This window comes from Arvicola amphibius, chromosome 15 (genome assembly GCF_903992535.2).
Source record: "Arvicola amphibius chromosome 15, mArvAmp1.2, whole genome shotgun sequence".
Lineage (NCBI taxonomy): Eukaryota > Metazoa > Chordata > Mammalia > Rodentia > Cricetidae > Arvicola > Arvicola amphibius.
Window position 1 is genome coordinate 45,856,494 of NC_052061.1, and position 21,180 is coordinate 45,877,673.

The window sequence follows — 21,180 nt, forward strand, 5'->3', positions numbered from 1 at the left end:
TTGGATAGTTCTGTCTCATTGTGCTTACTACATCTTCTGTCACGAGGGAAGGTCTTAACTTGGTGGCAGTTTATTGAGTGAAAGGTGCCACACACCTGGACAGCAAAAGTAATCATGTTTTTGCAGTGCTGGTTCATCCTGTCTGCAACCATTCTGTGGTTACGATTTCCTCAGGCCAACAGTCAAAGTAAATGCATGTATGATTTTAAAGTCTCACTCTGTAGTGTAAGCCAGCTTCAAACTCATAAAAATCCTTCTACCATAGCTTCTTGAGTACTGGGTTTATAGATGTGCATCATCATGCCTACTAACGTGTCTTGAGTGTGTGTGCCATAGTTCTTGGCTGACAGAGGATAACTTGTGGAAGCTGGTTTTCTCCTCTTACCATGTGGGTCCCATGGATGGCAGCAGTCTGGCCAGCGTCAAGTAAATAAGGGAGGCAGAGGCAGGTGGATCTCAGTGAGCTTGAGGCCAACCTGGCTTGCAAAGTGAGTTCCAGGACAACCAGGACTGTTATACAGAGAAAGCCTGTCTCGAAAAACAAAACAAAAACAACAAAACAAAACAAAAAAAAGTAACCCCCCCTTTTGCTATATGTGGTGGCACATACTTTTAATCCCAGCACTTAGGAAGCAGAGACAGGTAGGTCTCTGTGATTGTGTATGGGGAGTCAAACAGAGGACTACTTTGTGGGGTCAGTTACAGAGATTAAACTCAGGTTGCTAGACTTGTTCAGCAAACTTTTTTACCCGCTGAGCCATCTCATCAGCCCCTAAATGCATTAATACACTAACTGAAAATGACAGGTAGGACTGGAGAGATGGATCAGTGGATAGAGGTCTGTGCTGCCAAGCTTGATGACTTGAGTTCAGTCCCTAGGACCTGAATAGTGTCATGACAGAACTGACAACATCACCACTACCCCGGTAAATAATGAATGGAATTTTAAAAGAAGCTTAAATGAAATTGTAAGATTACCCCAGATTTTAGTGGTGATCTGTTAATTGGTTAGAACAGTTAGCCTGGCTTCCCTATCTGTGCTGTCCCAGAAACTCCTCCTGAGGTCTTTGAGGATAGGAGTGTTAGGAACCCTTGGTTTTTCACTGCCACTGCCCTTCTCAGTCCTATTCATGATATATATCATAGATGCTAGCACCAATAACATGGCTTGCCCTATGTGAGGTGGCTGTTTTGAGAAGAACTAGCTAGAGTTCTGACCCTACAAGGTCTGGGTGCAGGAGTTGGTGGCTTGTGTTGTGCTGATCTGCTTAATTGTCCCCAGGGTAGTTTGCTGTCTCTGCCTCTCTTATAAAAGGGTTCAGTAATAGAGACTCTACCCTGCCCACTTATCTGCTTTTATTACTTCAGAGGCCACATTTCTGCACACTGTAATTGAAGTTGCTATATGGACTCTGGGGTGTTCCACCTTCCCAGTAGGCACATACATTGTCACTGGTCCTCCCTCCCAGAGTTGGATTCAAAAGATTTCCCAGTGTCACAGGGATTTTACTGTGAATGGATTGATTCATAAGACCTTTCTGTGCCTCATAGATTTCTGTCTCAAGGGGCACCCAAGTCACTGACAGAGCAGACATTCTGTGTAACACACGGTGTCTCATCTTTCTTCTCTGATTGTAGAAATACAGGGCTTTGCTTAGAGGCTTCCTTGAGATTGCTGCACCACGTGTGCTGTCAGTGATGACACGTGGACGGACGGGTTTGCCCGTGTGTCAGGGTGCTAAGTCCTGGGTTGCCTCTTGGTGCCAGATCCTGAGTGAGCAGTTGGACTCCTTTCCAGTTACCGTTTTCTTGGTATTTGTCATTACCATCTCTGGAGAGAACCTAGCACTTTACTTTAGTTGGTTGGGGTGGGGGGGAGTAAATTTACCTCTTATAACCACAATGGCTACCTAAAAGAGTCCATTGGAGACATGAGCCTAGGAGACCATTAAACAGCAGACAGTGATTGGTCTGACACCAGCTAGAGACTGCTGAAGCTGCACATCCCAGGCTCTCCAGACTTGTTTGACCGGACAGAAACGCTGCAGCAGGTGCTTTGTTCTGAAAGTCTCACTTCTCAGACATTCCCAGCTCTTAAATGTAGAATTGGCAGGACGAATTTGAGAGGTTCTTAAAATTCCCCTGGTTTTCACAAAGTAGCCAGGCATATATTTTTCTTCCAAACAAAAAAGGTGATTTCAAACCATTAATTCAGTTGCATGGGACAGTGTGTAAAAAGGGAGTCACAGTTTCCAGGCCATTTCTTCCTCACGGGCTTTTTGCTGTCTCTGCCCAGAGCCCTGGCTCTACGTCTGCCAGCTGTGTTGCTGCTTGTCAAAAAGAGTGACTTCCACCAGCAGACGGGACAGCCCAGGGTCTGGGCTCACCACTGACTGACGTCCTGTGGAAGGCAGGCAGGCAGGCAGGATGGATGTGATGGGAGGGTTTTACTGTAACCTGTACACATGCCATTAGGAGTGCATTTTCAGGTTCCCAGTCTTGCTTTCAGTGTATTTAGTAATGGTAAATAATTGAAAGCATTCCTAAACTGTTTGATTCAGATTTTATCAGATTTTGGTGTGTGTCTTTCTGGGAACATGATGTCATGAGATGGAACTTGAAGTGTTGAGTTAATGTAGTGATTTATGTTGAGTTTTAATATTCTGTTAATGTGTTTTTTGATTTCTTGCGCAGCTCCCTCCATACAGTGGGACTCTGTATGGCATACAGGCTGAAGATGAACTACCAGATGGTAAGCTGGGTCATGTGTGCTAGGTGGGCAAGAAACCTGCAAACGTGTGCTCCGTTTTCTTATATATTTTTTCCCCACTTAAGAGTTTATTCATACTTGGGCTATGATGTGTGAGTTTAGTGGAGTGTGCTTAGTGTGTGTTGTGGGCAGAGGTTAACTTCACGGAGTAGGTTCTCTTTCTACTTTGACATGGGTTCCGGGGATTGGACAGAGATCGAGGTTTGTGCAGTAAGTACTCCTTACTGAGCTGGGTTCCTAGTCTATTCATGTCTTGGAGTCCCACCTGTAGCCCTGCAGGCTTAAATTGGTGCTCTTAACTCAGCCTAGAAGCTGGGGAAGCAGGTCTGCGGTACTAGGCCAGCTTGAGCCAACATTCCTTAGTGCTCAGAAGCTTCTGCTGTGAACTGCAGCTCACTCAACTACCAAGTCACTCTGATTGACAGGTGTGCTTTCAAGTTTGTGCTGTGCCCCAGATCACTGGGCATCATAAGTTCTGATCAGGAGAGAGGTGTTCCTGTCTGTTACCTCAACAAGCCCTGGTGTTGTGGGTGTGTCGCTCCACATGGCTGTGTTCAAGTCTTCTTGGGTCCTCTTGGTAGTGAGCCTGTGTGGAGCTGTTATAGCAGTTGGTGTTTATGTCCTGTCTGTCCCAGATTCCTGGGCGTTTAGGTACCATTCTCACGTCCTGCTCTGCTCCTCTTCTGTCTCCAGTCTGAGCCCTGGCAGATGGCTAAGAGTTGCTTATCATGTGCAGTAGTGTTTGCTGCTGAGCACAGATATTTAACACATCTTGACTGTGCAGTCATCACAGACCCAAACTTGACCAGACCATTTCTAGTCAGGATTGTTGTAAAGCTTTTGGTGGCTTCCAAGAATCTAAAGGAAAGTCTTTTTTTAAGAGCCAGGGATTGGATTCCATGTTCCGTTAGCATGTCATACTTGTGATCGGTGTTAATTAGGTTTACATAGAAGTTTGAAAAGACTAAGCCAGCCTTATCTACAGTAACATTTCAGAAAGTGACTAAGGTTAGCAGTTCTGCAGTGAGCTGTAATAGATCTGAAGGGAACAAACAGGTTTAGTAATAGCTTCACAATTGGTAAAATGAGTTGCCCTTTCTTTAATCTGCTGGTATCCAGCTCCAGGAGTCTGGGTCCCTTGGGACATCCGTCTCTGAATGTTTGCACCTGTGATGGTCTGTTCTTTTTCACGTGTTACTTCTTGCTTGTCAGAGGCTTTGTCTCCTGCTCACACCTGCATTGGTGTTGGGTTGTATTCAATCTCAACCCACTTATTGTTCCTTGGCTCCTTTTCTTCATTCTCTGCTCTCTCTTCCAAAGTCTGACTTTAATTTTCTTGGGAATGCTCCCAGAGTCTTGCTGCCTGCTTACAGCTAGTTGTCAGGACCACTTAAAGGTTCTTTCCTCTAAAGCCTGGTCTCGTGTTTTCTCTCCGCAGAGCAGTGGTTCTCAACCTGTGGGTCATGACCCCTTTGTGGTCACATATCAGATATTTATATTGTGATTCATAACAATAGCAAGATTACAGTTATGTAGTAGCAATGAAAATAATTTTATAGTTGGGGGTCGCCACAACATGAGGAACTATATTAAATGGTTACAGCATTAGAAGAAGGTTGAACCACTACCATAGAGCCTTTCACACTATGGTAATAAATCTCCTTTTAAGACTGCCCAGCAGTGGGCCACAGGGACAACATTCATTTCTGAGTGTCTGTGATTGGCTAGTGTAAAATGCTGTTACCCCTCAGCATGTAGGAGAATGTGTGATGAAAGTGCTTCCCTCTCCCAGTGTAGACAGTCTCAGCAGGTGACCTCAGGGAACCTTGTTGTGCCTTGTACTTTATCTGCTGTCCTGTCTAGGCAGTTGCTGAACTTTGAATCAGTGTGTCCTTGCTGTCGATTAAGTTAACTGTTGAAGTTCTACTGTTCTCTGCATACCTTCCATGGGAATGAAGCACAGTGCTGGGATTAAAGGGTGTCACCACGCCCCACCGGAACAGTATGTTCATAAGCTTTTCATAGTTTTTTTTCTTGTGTTGACCAGTCTGCCTCCCACTGAGGCAGAGGGATCTGCAATGCCTCTTACCTTTGTTGTGCACTGTTAATCTTTGTGAACTCAGGTTGATCTTGTCAATAAATGTAAACTCCTGGAGCAGGAGCCTTGTCTTCCCTGCTTGGGAAAATCTCTCACACACCATGGAGTTATATGTACTTGATGGAGCTCACTTTGAGAAATATTGCCTCAAGGTATACCCCCCCCTTTTTTAAAAAAATTATGTGTGTGGCATACCTTTTTAAGTGTATGCCTGGTGCCCACAGAAGCCAGAAGAAGACATGGGATCTCTTAGAACTAGAGTTCCAGACAGTTGTGAGTTGCCTTTTGGTTGCTGTGAATTGAACCTGGGTCCTCTGGGAAGAGCAGCTAGTGCTCTTAACCACCAAGCTTACATGCCGGGGCGTTGTCTTCCTTATGTATTGTTTGGCTATTGTTTGTAGGCCTTTTCATTTCTTCACCTGAAAGATGGGACTCAATCTGAGCTTTCTGCTGTCAGTGTGTGCCCCTCATGAAAAGAAGAGAAACTGTCTGAAGTACCATGTTGGGTAGATGTTGAAGTGCTTCTCTGATACCCAGTCACATCCTAGAATATTGTTCTCTGATAAGATTGAGAATGGATGTGGAAGGCATTTTCTGTTGGGAACAGTCAATCTTCTGTAAGCTTCACAGTACAGAGCACAGTAATTCTGAGTGTGACTTCACAGTATACATATCTCAAAGGGTAGTCTTCCTCCAAGCACACACACCTCAGTGTCTGTGACTGGTAGCCCAAGCATTGTGGATTAGATGGAACCTGGAGCATCATGGGAGAGCTGCAGCCCCCAGGTGTAATAGAAACCATTGTTCTTTGGTAATCCATTTCAAAGTAAGGAAAGAACTGCTCATTGGCTAGTTGAATACAGATGAAACCTGCTGTGGTTTATAGTCACTGGGGGTAGGATTGCCTTTCTTCCCACTTCAGCTATGGGCATCCTTCTCCTTTATCTAGTTAGCACATTTTTGGCTTCTCCCTGAACCTGTGTTTTTTCCTCCTTCCCATGAAGTCTTTCAAGCCCTCCAGAATAAAACATACTTAGAACACGATTTTGGAGATATAATTTCATCCTTGAAATGCGGGACTTGAAAACTATTGCTGCCCTGCACCAGAATTGAAGGCGTGTTTCCTTTATTTCACATGCATGACCATTCACCAAATATGCAGCAAGTAAGCACACCATCTACCACGGAACTCTATGTCAGAGGAATATATATCTGTGTTTTGTTTTGTTTTGTTTCAAGACCGGGTTTCTCTGTGTAGCTTTGAGGCTTGTCCTAGAACTCACTCTGTAGACCAGGCTGGCCTTGAACTCACAGAGAACTGCCTGCCTCTGCCTCCTGAGTGCTGGGATTAAAGGTGTGTACTATCACCGCCCCGCTCAAAGGAATATTTTTAAGCAATGCTACAAGTTACTTGTTTATTTATGTAGTGTGACTGCCATGTAATAGAGAGTGGCCTTGGATTTCTTAGTTACCCAGATAACCAGAGGTAAGGGCAGGCTTCTTTTTTCATACCCCCAATTTGTTCTTGTTTTATAGATACATTTCCAACAGATTATTAAGATAGGCATAAAGCTTGTTGTAGCTGTTTCAAAGAGGGTGAATGGTCTTGATACTGCAGAGCTTGCTCCCTGTGCTTGCAATGGATGGGCACTGATTGCTTGTTTCTTCCCAGCAGGACAAGAAAATCAGAGGATTGAGTTTGGGGTTGATGAAGTCATCAAAACAAGTGATGGTTTGGCGAGAGCCCCCAGCTACAGCATTTCAAGCACTCTGAACCCCCAGGCACCTGAGTTTATTCTTGGTTGCACAACTTCCAAAAAGACCCCTGATGGCATAGATAAAGATGAAAACTACAGCTCCGTTGACCAGTACCCAGATTCGGCACTGACTCTGGAAAACAGCTCTAACGTGGAGGGAGAAGCCTTGGAGAACGATGGTAGCACTGGTGGTCTTGGTCAAAGGGAGCGGAAAAAGAAGAAGAAGCGCCCCCCTGGATACTACAGTTATCTGAAAGATGGTGGTGATGAGGTTGTTTCTCCAGCTGCGCTGGTCAATGGCCATGCTGGTTCAGCAGTTACGAACAGTGTGGGTGTGGAGGATGCTGAGTTCATGGTCGATGTGCTTCCTTCAGTTATGCCCAGGACTTGCGACAGCCCTCAGAATCCCATGGACTTCATCAGTGAGCCTGTGCCTGACAGTCCTTTCCCCAGAACACTAGGTAGTGATAGCAGGACTGCAGGGCTGCTTGAGGGCTGCCATGGAACTGACTTTGAGCAACCCTGCCTCCCTGCAGACAGCCTTCTAAGGACAGCTGTGACGCAGCCCTACGTTGGCACTGATACTACTGAGACTCTTGCAGTTGCTAATGGAAAAATACTTGAATCCTTGGGCGAGGACACTGCTGCCAATGGGGTAGAGTTACACACTGAGGAGAGCACAGACTTGGACCCTGCAAAGCCTGAGAGCCAGTCACCTCCTGCTGACAATGTGCTCTCTGCATCTGGGGCCATTCCCATTAGCCAGCCCGCAAAGTCCTGGGCTAGCCTCTTTCATGATTCTAAGCCCTCCTCCTCCTCGCCCATGGCATATGTGGAAACTAAGTGTTCCCCCCCTGTCCCATCTCCCCTGGCCTCTGAAAAGCAGGTGGAAGTCAAAGAAGGGCTTGTTCCAGTTTCAGAGGATCCTGTAGCCATAAAGATTGCAGGTACAGTTAAACAGACAGACTGAGTGGAGATGGGATCTGTCTTAGGGACACACTGTGTAGTGTGTTGGTATGCACAGTGGTGGTAAAGGGCATGTATGCATTAACATTACCTTGTTGTAAAACAATGTATTTAAGAAGAAAGATGCAAGGAGAGGGTGCTATGCCTTTATGTAAGTGGGGAAAACTTCATGTTTTTTGCAAGTTCCTTATTGGCAAACTCCATTTCCATTTTCTTGTTACTGTAGCGTTGGAATGTGTGACACCTATGTCCCGTGCTGTAACTAGGGTGTACTAGGTGTGATGATCCTCCTCAGTTGGTACTCAGTTTGTATTCTTTTTCTCTATCAGTATAGAAATAGACATTTAAAAAAAATGCACCCCCCTCCCTTCCCTAGTGACTTCAGTTAAGTGATTGATTTTATTCAGAATTGTAGCACCAAGCTGAAGGTAGGGAGTGGAGAGACACAGAGGCTGGGTGGTTAGGTGCAAAAGCAGGTCTTCAGGTCCCCAGCTCCGGAGAGTGCTGCAGTGTGCCCTTGGAGTGCTCAGAGTCCCAACAGACATTAAGGTGTATCCTCTTGATAGTTGGGGGTAGCAACAAGTCTTGGCTTTTAACTGTCACAATTATGGCTGTGTGTGGAAACATAGACCTGTAATTTCAGCTCTCAGGAGACTGAGGCGGGGGGGGGGGGGGGGGGGGGGGGGAATGACAATTTAAGCCCAGCCTGGCTTCAGAAGCAAGACCCTGTCTCAAAAAAGAAACCAAAACAAAATGAGAACATTTTATTCCCTATGTGAGATATATTATTCTGAGTGTTCTTAGTGTTCTGAAGTCTCTTCAAATGAGAAGATTGATAGAGTTTTTTTTTTTAAATTTTTATTGTTTTGGGTTTCATATTGTAGTCCAGATTGGTTTTGAACTTGCTATTTAGCGCAGTCTATCTCCAAAGTGACTTCTCTTCTGCTTCTACCTCCCGATGCTGGGATCACAAGGTGTGTCACTGTACTCCACTGGAATAATCCATTTTTTTTAAATTTTTAAGTTTTATGTGTTCAGGTGTTTTGCCTTCATGTATGTCTAGCCACCACTTGTGTATTTGTGCCAGCAGATGCCAGAAGACAGAATCAAATTCCCTGGAACTGCAGTTACAGTTGGTTGTGAACCCTTACGTAGGTGCTAGGAATCAAATCCAGGTCCTTTGGACTAGTAGCCTGTGCTATTAACCGCTGAGCCATCTCTCCAGCCCTTTGGATCATAGTTTTAAAGAAAAATGTTTTTCTTCTTTTTTTTTAATTGAAAAAATTTTAAAAAGGTTTACTCATTTTATTTTGTGTTTTTGCCTGCATGCACGCCATCTGTTAGTTCTGGGAATTGAACCCATATCTTATACAAGAGCAACAAGGGCTTTTAATCTCCAAGCCATCTCTCCAGTTCATTTTTCTTTTTAGTTTTACTTTGTAGCACAAAGCTTTTCACAGATCCAGTCTTCTTGCCAGTCTTCCAAGTGCTGGGATTCTAGTTGCACACCTGTATGTCCTGCCTGGTTTCAGATAGGTTTCTCCTAAAATGTATTCATTATGGGATTGAGCAGGTACCTCAGTAGGAACATTTTTTTTTGAATGCATGAAGATCTGAGTTTGAATCTCCAGCATTCATGTTGAAAAGCCAGAGACACTGATTTCAGTTTATTTTTTGAGCCATTTGGCATTTTCATTCCATAAGCATTGTTTCTATTAACTTCTATGAGAAAGATGCATTGGGATCATCTTCCCTAAATTGCCTTGAATGAAAGTTGTTTCTGGAGAATGTGATGCTGCAGCCAGTGTTAGAGTGTTTGGCTCTAAGGGAAGAGGGAGCTTTAGAAGCTAGCTGTAATGTCCTGAGCACAAGTCAGCAGTGCCCAACCCTCTGTCTTTTTGATTATAGGTTGGTGGATCAGGCTAGAACGAGTGCAGACCTCATTAAAGTAACTGAGCTGACCCAAGGCGGGAGGGAGTCAAGGACTTCAGCAGTCTTCACTGTGATTCAAGATTGGTGGGAGTTCACCTTCTGACTGTGTGGTGTGGCAGTCACTGAAGGAGCAGGTTTCCGTGCTGGGCATGAGAGAGAGTAGTAACAGTGGGTGGAGTCATTGATCTTAACCTAAAGATAATCAACTGCAGTCAGTTTTAGAGCTGCTCATTTCTTTTGAAATGGAACTTATTGGGATACAGTGGTTTGGGGAAATATAGATTATTTCTTTTTGGAATGATAAAAAGTTTTTTTTCAAACCCTTGTCTATACTTTTCCCTTCCCACTTAGATTGCCTTTTAAAAAAAAGTTTTGTTTTTGTTTTTTTTTTTTTTTGAGAAAGGGGCTCGTTGTCCTGAAACTCATGATAGAAACCAATCTGGCATTGAACTCCGATCCACCTGCCTCTGCTGTGTGAGTCGGCATTAGCAGTGTATACTAGATTGATTTGTTTTTATGTGTATGGGTGTTTTGCCTCCATGTGTGTCTGTGTGCCACATGTGTGCAGTAACCATGGAGGCCAGAAGAGGGTGTGGTATCCTCTGGAACTGGAGGTGTAAACATTGTTAGGTGTGTGTGTTTGGGAACTGAACCTTGGTCCTTTTCAACTGCAAGTGCTCTTAACTACTGAACCATCTCTCTAGCCCGCAGACTGCCTCTTTAAAAAAATTACATTTCATTATTTGTGTGTGTGCACGCGCGTGCGTGCATACCTCCATGTTTATGAACACCCAAACACAACTGTCATAGTCAGAGGGCAGCTTGGGAGTTGGTTTTCTGCTCTACTGTGTGGGTCCTAGGGTTGAACTAAAACTTAATGGCAGGTGAATCTGTTCTCCTTTTTTCTTTCTTTCTTTCTTTCTTTCTTTCTTTCTTTCTTTCTTTCTCTCTCTCTCTCTCTCTCTCTCTCTCTCTCTCTCTCTCTCTCTTTCTCTTTTGTATTTCAAGACAGTGTTCTCTTTGTCGCCCTGGCTATCTTAGAACTTGCTCTGTAGACCAGGCTGGCCTTGAACTTAGAGAGACCCACCTGCCTCTGCCTCCCTAAACACTGGAATTAAAGGCATGCACCATCACCTGGCTTCTGCTCTGCCTCTTAGGAGGCTTGTGGGATGTCTGTAATGGACTGACCATGTCAGGGGTTACCCATGCGTTTCTCTACATTGTCACTGCCCTCACTCCAGGGTTGAATTGTTTTGCTCATTGCATCTGTTCAAGAAGTTAAATTACTTCAGAATGAATGAAGTGGCAGTGCCAGAGTGTGAGCCCAACTCCTTGGTTTGTATTTCCAGGCTGTGTGTTTGTTGGAGGGTATGTGTAATTATGGTCATGCAGACATGCCATGGCACATATAGAGGTCAGAGGACAACTTTTGGGGAGTCAGCTCTCCTAACATGGGTTCCAGATATGCATCTTAGATAATTAGGTCTAGTGGCAACAGCATTTACCAAGCCATCTCAGCAGCCTGAACTTTGTTAACTATGAGATAAATGAGTTTTGTTTAAGATCTATTGGGCCATTTCTGATGAACTGGAAGGATTTGTGTGGTCTTACCAAATTTTGTGGTATACTGTGTGGGACAAGGAGGGTAGATTGGCTGTTCCTTGTTTAAGGCATGAGATAAGAAAGGAGCTGGAGGCAACTCATAGCAGGAGGGAAGACTTCAGGCAGCCAGCAGGGTTGGGGCAGCAGTCTGGGGACAAAGGGCATGGAGAGTTCTGTTGAATTATCAGTGGTAGGGTATTGTTTTCAAAGGACTTTGAGTCCAGGCAGATATTTGCCAGTAGTGATAAAAGGCAGACAGTGAGTGGTACCTGCTGTGGCATTTTTCAGTCAGTCTCAGAGAGCAAGACTTAGGGTGGTTAGAAGGCTGCTTGTACTTTATGATTGGTGCTTCTTTTTACTTTATGAAATGCCATTAAAGGATTGTCTGGAATAATAATTATGTATAAAGTGTACTGCCTGCATGCATGCTTGCATACCAGAAGAGGTCATCTGATCTCATTATACACGGTTGTGAGCTGCCATGTGGTTGCTGGGTTGTGGACCTCTGGAAGAGCAGCCAGTGCTCTTAACCTTTGAGCCATCTCTCCAGCCCCAAGAGAACAATAGAATAATCTTTAAGAAAAGGTCTAGATATTTCTTCTATATCTATTCGTAAAGAGCACCTGAGGATTGTATCAGAGGGCAAAGAAGTTTTGAGCATTGCCTAAATCAGTTATGTAGCCTCATCTGTCTGCTCCACATTTTCCTTTGTATTTTATGCCTGTATGCTTGCAGTTATTGAACAAGCCACTGGGTGGTGCTAAGAGATAAGCTTACTATCTTGGAAGGGCACTGGAAACTGCTTTTTGATCTGCTGGCTATTTAGGGAAGGGCAGTGTAGAAACCACCCCGAGCATTTGGTTTCCCAGTAAATGTCTGAACTCTGAATTTGAGGTGTGCGTTATTGTGGGAGTATTGAGAATATGGCACACTGATTCTTGAGTGTAAGTCACCATTCTCAGTGTTATCTCCCGCTGACTAAGGCTAGGCTCACTATTGCATCACCGCACAAACAGTATGACAGTGTTCTTTCTTGGTAGACACCCCCCACTCTCACGTCTGCTTCCTCAGCCTCTAGATGCTCCCTCGGTGTGTCAGCAGACGAAGCACACCTCCCAGACCTGTCCAGCTAAGCCTGCAATGTGTGATGCTCCCAGCTTGGACAGTGAGTCCCACTCATTACTGGTTCATGAACTGGCACAAAGTGGGTCTAATTGTAGTCTTGGAGTGCCATATAGGATGAATTAGCTGTTTATCAGAGGTCAACTATGGCAGAGAGACCAAACCTTCTAATTGTATAAAAACTTGCCATTGATTACTGCTTTGAAGCCCTGTGACATTATGCTGGGGAGTGGTTGGTTGAGCACACACAGGTTTGGGGGTTACTGTGATCATCCCTGTGCTGACAGCGAGTGATGCCATACAATACAGATATTTAAAAACTCCTTTTGTGTGTGTGATCATGTTCGTGTGTGTGCTTGTGTGGTCAGATTGTAGGAGTCAGTCCTCTTTACACGACATGGGTCCTGGGACTATGACCCAGATCATTAGGTCTGGCAGCAAGTACCTGTAACTGTTGAACCACCTTTAATAGTTTACTCATTTCAAAAAGATGAGCCATGTAGAATCACTCACTGTGCTTCCTCGCTGGAGGAAAGGAGAAGGAAGTTGTATGTGTGTCTGTGTATATACATGTTTTACGTGTGTGTATACTTTTAAACAATGAAATTAATTTTTTCATTTGACTTTGGGACACCAGCCTGGGACCTGCCAGTACAACAGTTTTGGTTTGTTGCCATGCATGGTATCACATGTGCCCATTAGTGGTTCATTCCTGTAAAACAGCTTAAAAGGAAAGGCGGCGGCATCGTATTGTGACCCTGAATTGGAGCCTCGATTGTGTGTTAATCATACGCAGAAAGCAGACCGAGGGTGCTCCTAGGTGGCTGAGAACTAGGTCCTGCCAGTTAACACTTATGAGTTATTGAGACAGACTATGAGGAAGTATGTTCACTCTAGCTATTACTGTTACAGAATTCATTATGGCATGTGGGAAGAGCCTTGCTGTATAGACCAGGCTAGCCTCAGTCTCACAGGGGTCTGCCTATGCAGTGCCATGTAAGGCTAGGTTTGTTTTTGTTCTTGTCTTTGAAACAGTCACATGAAGTCCACGTTCATTTAGAACCTACTGTATAGGCTGAGGCTGACTTTGAACTCCTGATCCTTCTGTATCTGTCTCCCAAATGCTACAACTATAGTGATGTGCCACCACTCATGACTTCCTAGTCTTTGTTTTAAAAGTGCATTTCTAGATAGACCTAGGGGCATGTACTTGTAATCCCAGTGCTGAGGCAGAAGAAGCTATGAGTTTGAGGTTAGTCTGGGTTGCATAATATCAGGCCATCCAAAGCCACAGAACAAGACTCTGCCTCAAAATCCAGTGGTGGTGAAGACGCTTAGTTGTAGAAAATGACATTCGTAATTTATTTTTCCTTTTCTTTTTGAGACAGAGTCTTACCATGTAGCTTTGGCTGGGTAAGATCTGCCCGTCTCTAGATTTGCAGTACCATGCCTGGCTTCATAGTTTTCTTAAAACTGGAAAAATCTGAATAGAGAAACCTGCTTCTGAACTGAGTGAGGAGCTAAGAGTGCAGAGTAAATGGATTGCTGGTGTGACTGCTGATGGAAACTGACTAGCAGGAGCAGTCATCCCTTAATGTGGAGCTATCAAGCTCCCACTGTGATATGCCAGGTCTCATGCGAATTCAGAAGACACATTTTGCACCCTAAGTACCTTTGAAGTATCTAGGACACCTTGCTGCTAGTGAGGCACACTGTCAGTCTTGGTGGGGTAGCCAGCATCTTCCCTATCTGCTGTCTGCTGCTAATGATTGTGTGCATTTCCTTCGATTGTGCTTCCTAGTCTATTCTCCCAGGAGCATAAGTAAACGTTGATGTTTGGAGGAAAATATTAATTGGAAGAAACAATTCCTCGTTCAGTAACAAAGCTGATTTTGAGCTAAGTGAGGCTTTAATAATGAGGGCTTTCTGAGGACACGTTTTCCTGAAGAGCTCTCAGCACTTCAGAATGCCTTTGCATGGATGCTGATGCTGCTGGCTAGAATGTTGTTAATGTCTTCATTTGCTTCTTCACTCTTGCAGAGTTACTGGAGACTGTAACCTTGATACATAAGCCAGTGTCATTGCAACCCCGCGGGCTGATCAATAAAGGAAACTGGTGCTACATTAATGCCGTATCCTTCCTGGATGCCATCCCCAGGCCTGGCTACCATGGTGTTCTTCTCTCTGGGTGCATTTGACTTAGTGAAACTTCCTCAGTGCAGCTGGGCAGAGGCTGGGCCATCACTTGGTCTGCCTACCTCATATTGATGATACTCTGAGCCCCACTTCTCTACCCTCTGTAAGAGTATTGATCTGTTGACCTGTGAAGGAGAGAATCAGGCATGCTTTATTCTCATGGCAGTGGTTGTAGATAGTAGGATAGAGTGACCACTCAGAATAGAAGCTTTGCTCTAACTAGTGGTAGTATCTTGCTCAACTAGGTTCTTGAATGTCACCCTGGCCCACAGCAGACCCTTACATGGCCATTAAAAGGCAGCTATCTTTTTTATTTGGTTTATGCTTGAGTGTCCTTGGCTTTTCTTGTTTTTATATGCCTTTAGAAAGTTTGCTGTTGTCTGTTTCATTTCCTTTACACTTCCTTACTGCGACATTTAGACCCTGCAGGCATTGGTGGCTTGCCCTCCGATGTATCACCTGATGAAGTTCATTCCTCTGTACTCAAAAGTGCAAAGGCCTTGCACATCAACGCCCATGATAGATAGCTTGTAAGTAAAGTGCTCACACATATGCCAGTGGTGGTGGTGGTGGGGCTTTCCCCTGGTGATGGGAACTTGAACGGTTGGCAAAAGAGGTACTCCCTGAGTTGAGTCCAGCCCTCTACTCTTGATTTCCTACAGATAAGTACTGGGATATTCTCCTGCTCCCTTTTAGTTTATGTGTATAAGTGTTTACCTGCATGTACAAGTGTACCACATGTATGAAATGCTCATGGAGGTCAGAAGAAAACTTTGGATCCCCTGGAACTGGAGTTACAACCCGTTGTAAGCTGCCATGTGGGTGCTGAGAACTGAGCCTGGGTTTCCAGCAAGTGCTCTGGACTGCCCAGCCACCTCTCCAGCCTATGGAATTCTCTTTTAAAGGAAGATGTTGTTGGGATTTTATACCGAAGTATAACCGAACTTTGTGCTTCTTTACCCTTCAGATTCAGTAGAAAACCTTGTATTGTTTGCCAACTTAAAATAGCATTTAAAAATGATCCCAAAATGTGTATAGATTTAATGTAGGAACCCACTGGGTACTGTCACGTCAATTGACGTGGACCGCACAACTGCTGGTTGTCATGTGTTGTGCCGAGGCCTGCCCGCTCCTAACATGCTTTGCTTCACTTTCTTTTCTCTACTTAGTGTTCGGCTAATGAACGAGTTCACTAACATGCCAGTGCCTCCCAAACCCCGCCAAGGTGAGTGAGTGGTAGCTGTGAGGCCTGTTATGGGAAGATGGCGCCAGGGAACCAGAATGTGGTAAATGTGGTCTTGTTGAAAAGAAAATGTCCTTTTAAATCTGGGTGTTCTCCCTGTGCCAGTTTCGGCTTCCTGCCTGGGTGGTGGTCGGAGTTTAGGTGGCTTTGCTTTCTGTCCTAATTTATACTATGCTTTTAGTTACCAGAATATCTGTTTTCTCTTGTAGCTCTCGGGGATAAAATCGTGAGAGATATTCGCCCAGGAGCCGCCTTTGAACCTACGTACATTTACAGACTCCTGACAGTTATCAAGTCAAGCCTGTCTGAAAAGGTCTGGGGTGCTCTATGGTAGCTGGGAGGGGACACATGCCTATAGTTCTATTGAGTAGAGGCCAAGGCAAGAGGACCTTTGGGAATTCAAGCCTATCCTGAGCTACAGAGCAAGTTGCAAATAAGCCTGAACCACTGTCAGTGTTTGTTGCTCCTGTTTGTGTGTTTCACACGCCCCGTGCCATAGGTGAGGTTATAATGGAGTCGTTTAATGAGTGTGCCAGTTACCCACACTTAATGGCACTAAGCAGGGACTGAGTCTCACTAATTCCATTAACTCTGTGAATTCAAGCTGGTAAATGGGCAGAACCTGGCTTTTGAGTCTTCTTCCCTTATTGCTGCTGCACTGTACTGGATAGAGTGAAGATTGCTGGTCCTGGAGTGCCCAGCCTTGTATTTATGCTCAGGCTACAGCAGCTATGCCATCAACTTGCTTCTTGCCTCTTGCTAAGTATTGCATTTTGTGTTACTAAAGGCAAGTGAGCAGAGAAGCTGGGAAGCCTTACAGATGGCCCTGAGAGCTGTTGAGAATGGGAGAGTGATGAAGGTATTTGTCTAGAATAGTCAGCTGGTCCTTTCAGTCCCAAGTCTGTAATACGTTGGCATGCACACTTCAAATGCTGTTAAAGGAAACTTAGTCAGACAGGTAAAATAGTTAAGAAAATACCATTTAAATGAAGTGGTACGGAAGCTACAGTGGTTGGAATAGAGTGAGCTCCAGACACAGGAGAGACCCCAGCCGCACAGCTTTAACTTTCTAATGCCTGTGTTGCAGCTCTTCTTGTTGGCTTGGACTTGAGTTTCCTCCTACTTGGGATTCAGGGTATTAGGGATGCCTAGCCAAGAGTAGGGATTAGAAACAGCCTAGGCAACAGAAAGACAAGTGTGAGGACAACATGCAGATGTTACAGAGCCTGGAGGAGGCCCAGGGGCCAGTGGAGCAGAGATAGAGGGATCCTCAGGGACGGCTCCATGAAGCCGAGCCCCTCTAAGTTTGTGTTCCAAAAGAATGCTTTTGAAAAAAGCACTTTGGAAGTTACATCGGAGCTGAATAGAGCTAGCGCTTTAAGACCAACCTCAAGCTGGATGATTTCCTAGCAGGAGTTGGGGCAGCTGATGTTGTGGGCCTAGTACTGCAGCAGACAGATCCAGAGAAAAATCTTCAGACGTCCCCATTGGTGCCACCCCAGTGCCCAGCCATGATGCTGCTCATGGAGTCCTCCAGTATTGTATGGTAGCCCACATGGTTGGTAGAGACTCTGGGTGGTGGGGGGCGCATCTCAGGAACTGTGTCACAGGCTCAGGAAATCCCAGATGTCAAGGGGAAAATAGCACTTCATAACAAAGCTACTTTGCTTATATAGGGTTTGATACAGTCCTTTATCCATTCTTGGAGTGATGGAAGACCAGGTTCTCAGATACCAGCCAAGGGCTTTCCTGGGAGTGCAGCCTCATGTCTGCTGTGCATGCGTGCGTGCGTGCGTGCGTGTGTTTACGTTTTGGTGTGTGGCTGGTGGCTGTGCTGTCTCTAACTGGTTTTGGCACTGGAGAATGTCCATAACAGTCAGCTGATGACTTATGACTAGAGTCCTTTCAGCGGTTCCTGTCCAGAGAATGGAGATGGAGATGAGGTTGCCAGTCACTGCTGAGGGAATGTGACTCAGGGCTTATGTTGTGGCCCTTAATGTCTTGTTCATGGGTGGTTTTTTTTGTTGTTGTTGTTGTGTTTTTTGTTGTTTTGTTTTTCAAGACAGGATTTCTCTGTGTATCCCTGGCTGACCTGAAACTTGCTCTGTAGACCAAGCTAGCCTCGAATTTAGATCCATTTGCCTTTGCCTCTTGAGTGCTGGAATTAAAGGTGTGCACCACCAAGCCTGACTTTTTATTTTTCTAGCATAATAGGTGTAGGAATTTAGTTACAAAAGCAAAAAAGCATGGAACAAACCTCGCGACAGCTCTTGGGATTTGCATATGCCAATCTGGAATCTTTTGTTGGGTGGTTTGATCCAGGTGACGAGAGTCCTATAGACCTCGCTGCAGTCAGTCAGAATTAACATGGTCATGTCTGACCTCCAGGGACGACAGGAAGATGCTGAGGAGTACTTAGGCTTCATTCTCAATGGACTTCATGAGGAAATGCTGAGCCTGAAGAAGCTCCTCTCCCCCACTCACGAAAGTAAGTTCTTCTTGACAAGCCTGACAGCTGCTTGTCAAAGACGGTGCATGTCCATGTTCTCTCTCACGCACCCGTCTGAAGTCACATGTCCATCAACAGTGACTAGGGTGCATTAATAACTAGTTTGTTTCATTACATTCAGCCCAGCAGTGAGAAAGTTAGGTTTGGATAACTGGAATTTATCCAGATCCATGCTGTTTAGCTTTAACTTTTACTCCAAAAAGATTGAGGCCTTAGTTGCTGTTCCTTTCTTGTGTAAAATGTGGGACCAGTACAGTGGCACTAAAGGGTTTGTTTACCTTGGCTTACAGTTCTAGAAGGATAGTGTCCAGCACAGTGGAGAAGCACTATGGCAAACTAGACAGCCACATTTCATCCACAGAGGAAGCAGAACACAGAGCCAAGCTGTAGACCCTTGAAGCCTAGCCCCTGTGATGTATTTCCTCCAGCAAGGCTTTATTGCCTAAAGGGTCCAGATCCTTCCAAACAATGTCACCAATCAAGAACTAAGTGTCCATCCCCATGAGCTTATGGGGTACATTTCTCATTCACACGATTTCTGAAATGCAGAAAAGCAGAACAGGTAGACCTACAGGCATGGGTTCACTCCGCACACGTGCACCTGTCTCCTTATGATGTGAAGTTGGAGGAAGTAGTTGAGTTGCTGACTGGTGCTAAAAGCATCCTCTGAGGAAGAAGCGCCCGTGCACTGCTCCACACCACTCCCCCAAGTTCAGTGGTTATTAGCAGATTAAAGTTGCTTTCCAGAGTATCTTCAAATTTTCAGTTGTCCAAAGACTGCCTCTGGTTTTTGTTTGTTTTACGCCACCTCTGACAGTTTTTCTCTTGTGTAACAGTCCTGGCTGTCCTGGTACTCACCTTGTAGACCAGGCTGGCCCCAAACTCATGGAGATCTACCTACCTCTGCCTGCTGCTGGGATCAAAGGCGCGTACCACCACTGCTAGGCTTTTTTTTTTTTTTTAAAGTAGTTGACAGACCTGCTTTTTTGCTGTTGTTTTGGTTCTTTATATTTATTTAATGTGTGTGTGCATAGAGGGGGGGGTGTGGGTTTGTGCCTGTGCAATTGTGTGTGTACAGAATGGGGGTCAGGATAATTTGCAGGAGTTAGTCTTCATCCCGTGGTACCAGGAATCATGTTGTCAGGCCTAGGGCATGTTGCTTCACCTGATGAGGCCTTTCACCTGGCCTGACAAATCATTACACCAGTGGTTCTCAATCTTTGAGGTTTGCCTAAGACCATCAGAAGACACAGATACTTACAGTTTAGAACAGTAGCATAGTTATGAAGTAGCTATGAAAATTATTTTATGGTTGGGGGTCCCATAACACAGACTGTAGCATTAGGAAGATTGAGAACCACTGATTTAGATAGTTCCTGCAGAATGTGTATTTGCTTGGATTTTTTTTGCTGTTGAGAATAGTAGCCTAAGCAGACCCTTTTCTTTTCAGAACTTACTGTTTCCAATGGACCCAGAAGCCACTTGATGGAGGACGAAGAGCAGGAAGACACCGGTGAAGGGAGTGAGGATGAATGGGAGCAAGTGGGTCCCAGGAATAAGACGTCGGTCACCCGGCAGGCTGATTTCGTGCAGACTCCTATCACTGGCATTTTCGGTGGACATATCAGGTTCATGCTTTTCCATGTTGCCACAGGGGAGGGGCTGTGAGGTGTCTGGAAGCTTCCTGCCATCTGCTTTTGCCTGCTTTTTTTCAGTTGCTTTTTCTAAAGCCCTGCCACTAGGGCCATGTGTTTCAGTGCTCCTGTGGGCTCTCCCGTCACTTCCTACTGAGAGTAGAAAGCCAACTGACTTGTTTGTTCTGGTGAAAGAAATTCGACTCGTGTGTCTGATTATAGGTGTTGAATTGCTAGGTTGTTTGTATTTAAAGTCTGTATCATGATGTTATGAGCGCAGATGTAGAGTGGCGGCCACAGAGAACTGGGCAGCACATCTGCCACCTTCCTCGGTTCCCTCCCCCCGTGGACGAGAGCAGCTGTGCTCTCCTCATTCAGTGTGCACCCCCGGTCGGCGCTTTGTGTCCTCTCCTCTTCTCCTCCTCCTGTTTTCTTGCACCACTTTGTCATAGTGACAGGTTGTTGTGAGTGACTTCCTTCTTTTAGATCTCCAGCAGTGTGAGCACATACGGCTTTCCTTCTATGTCCAGCTCAGCTCATTTAGTATGTTTTCCAAGTCCATCCATGCCCTGCCAAATATCATGGGAAATATCCTTTTCCAAGGCTGAGTAATATTCCTTTGAGTATACCCACCATGGTGATTTCATCCATTTGCTTTTGGATGGCCACATAGGTTGTTTATATGGGAACTAATTATGAATGGACTGGACGAATTTACATACCAGAACCTCATGAGCTAGAAAGTGAAGTGAATGGAGGGAGACATTGGCACACTGGAGGACATGACCCCTGGTCTGCCCCAGTCCTTCAGTCAGCTTTCTGTTTCTTCGCCTCATCCCCTGAAAGAAATAACTTTCAAGGATGTTTTAGTGGGCTTCAGTATGTGGCATCTCCTGGGTGCTATATTTAAAAGATTGACCAACTTTAAGGAGAAAGTTTGCCATCCATGCTTCAGAAACTGCCTTCTCCTCTGTGGCCCCCATGAGTAGGGCTAAGGAACCAGTTGAGCTGCTCTGTGACATTGCACAGGCCCCCTTCTCCTCCAGGGTTCTGGAATCTTTGTGACCGCGCTGTTAGGTGTGGTCTGGGAAGTGTCATACCATGCCCATTGTCACTGTAGACACATCCTGCCCCTGAGATGTGCCGTGGTGGCAGGGGTAGCAAAAGATGGCTGTGCCCTTTGCTACAGCCTGGAGTTAGGACTATTGAACATGCTTTGGGGGATGAAGAGCAGGAAGACACCGGCAAAGGGGGTGAGAATACAGACAGCCAGAGTGCTTCCTTTGCACTAGGGCAATAGAGTTTTAGTGCCACAGCCAACATGACAGATCTTAGATGTGCCCTAGAGTGA

General features: G+C 45.2%; 1 protein-coding gene across 3 annotated transcripts in view; it reads left to right on the forward strand.

Moving 5' to 3' along the window:
- Positions 1 to 21,180, forward strand: part of Usp10 (ubiquitin specific peptidase 10) — a 47,683-nt gene that overhangs the window by 19,237 nt on the left and 7,266 nt on the right. For 2 of the 3 annotated variants that reach the window (XM_038312475.2, XM_038312472.1), the window contains exons 3-10: positions 2,695 to 2,752; positions 6,541 to 7,572; positions 14,288 to 14,379; positions 14,864 to 14,973; positions 15,613 to 15,668; positions 15,896 to 15,999; positions 18,075 to 18,174; positions 19,646 to 19,823. In XM_038312475.2, the coding sequence (XP_038168403.1) occupies positions 2,695 to 2,752; positions 6,541 to 7,572; positions 14,288 to 14,379; positions 14,864 to 14,973; positions 15,613 to 15,668; positions 15,896 to 15,999; positions 18,075 to 18,174; positions 19,646 to 19,823 (1,730 nt within the window). The remainder of the gene's footprint in view (positions 1 to 2,694; positions 2,753 to 6,540; positions 7,573 to 14,287; positions 14,380 to 14,863; positions 14,974 to 15,612; positions 15,669 to 15,895; positions 16,000 to 18,074; positions 18,175 to 19,645; positions 19,824 to 21,180) is intronic. The other variant, XM_038312474.2, reaches the window with a different exon arrangement.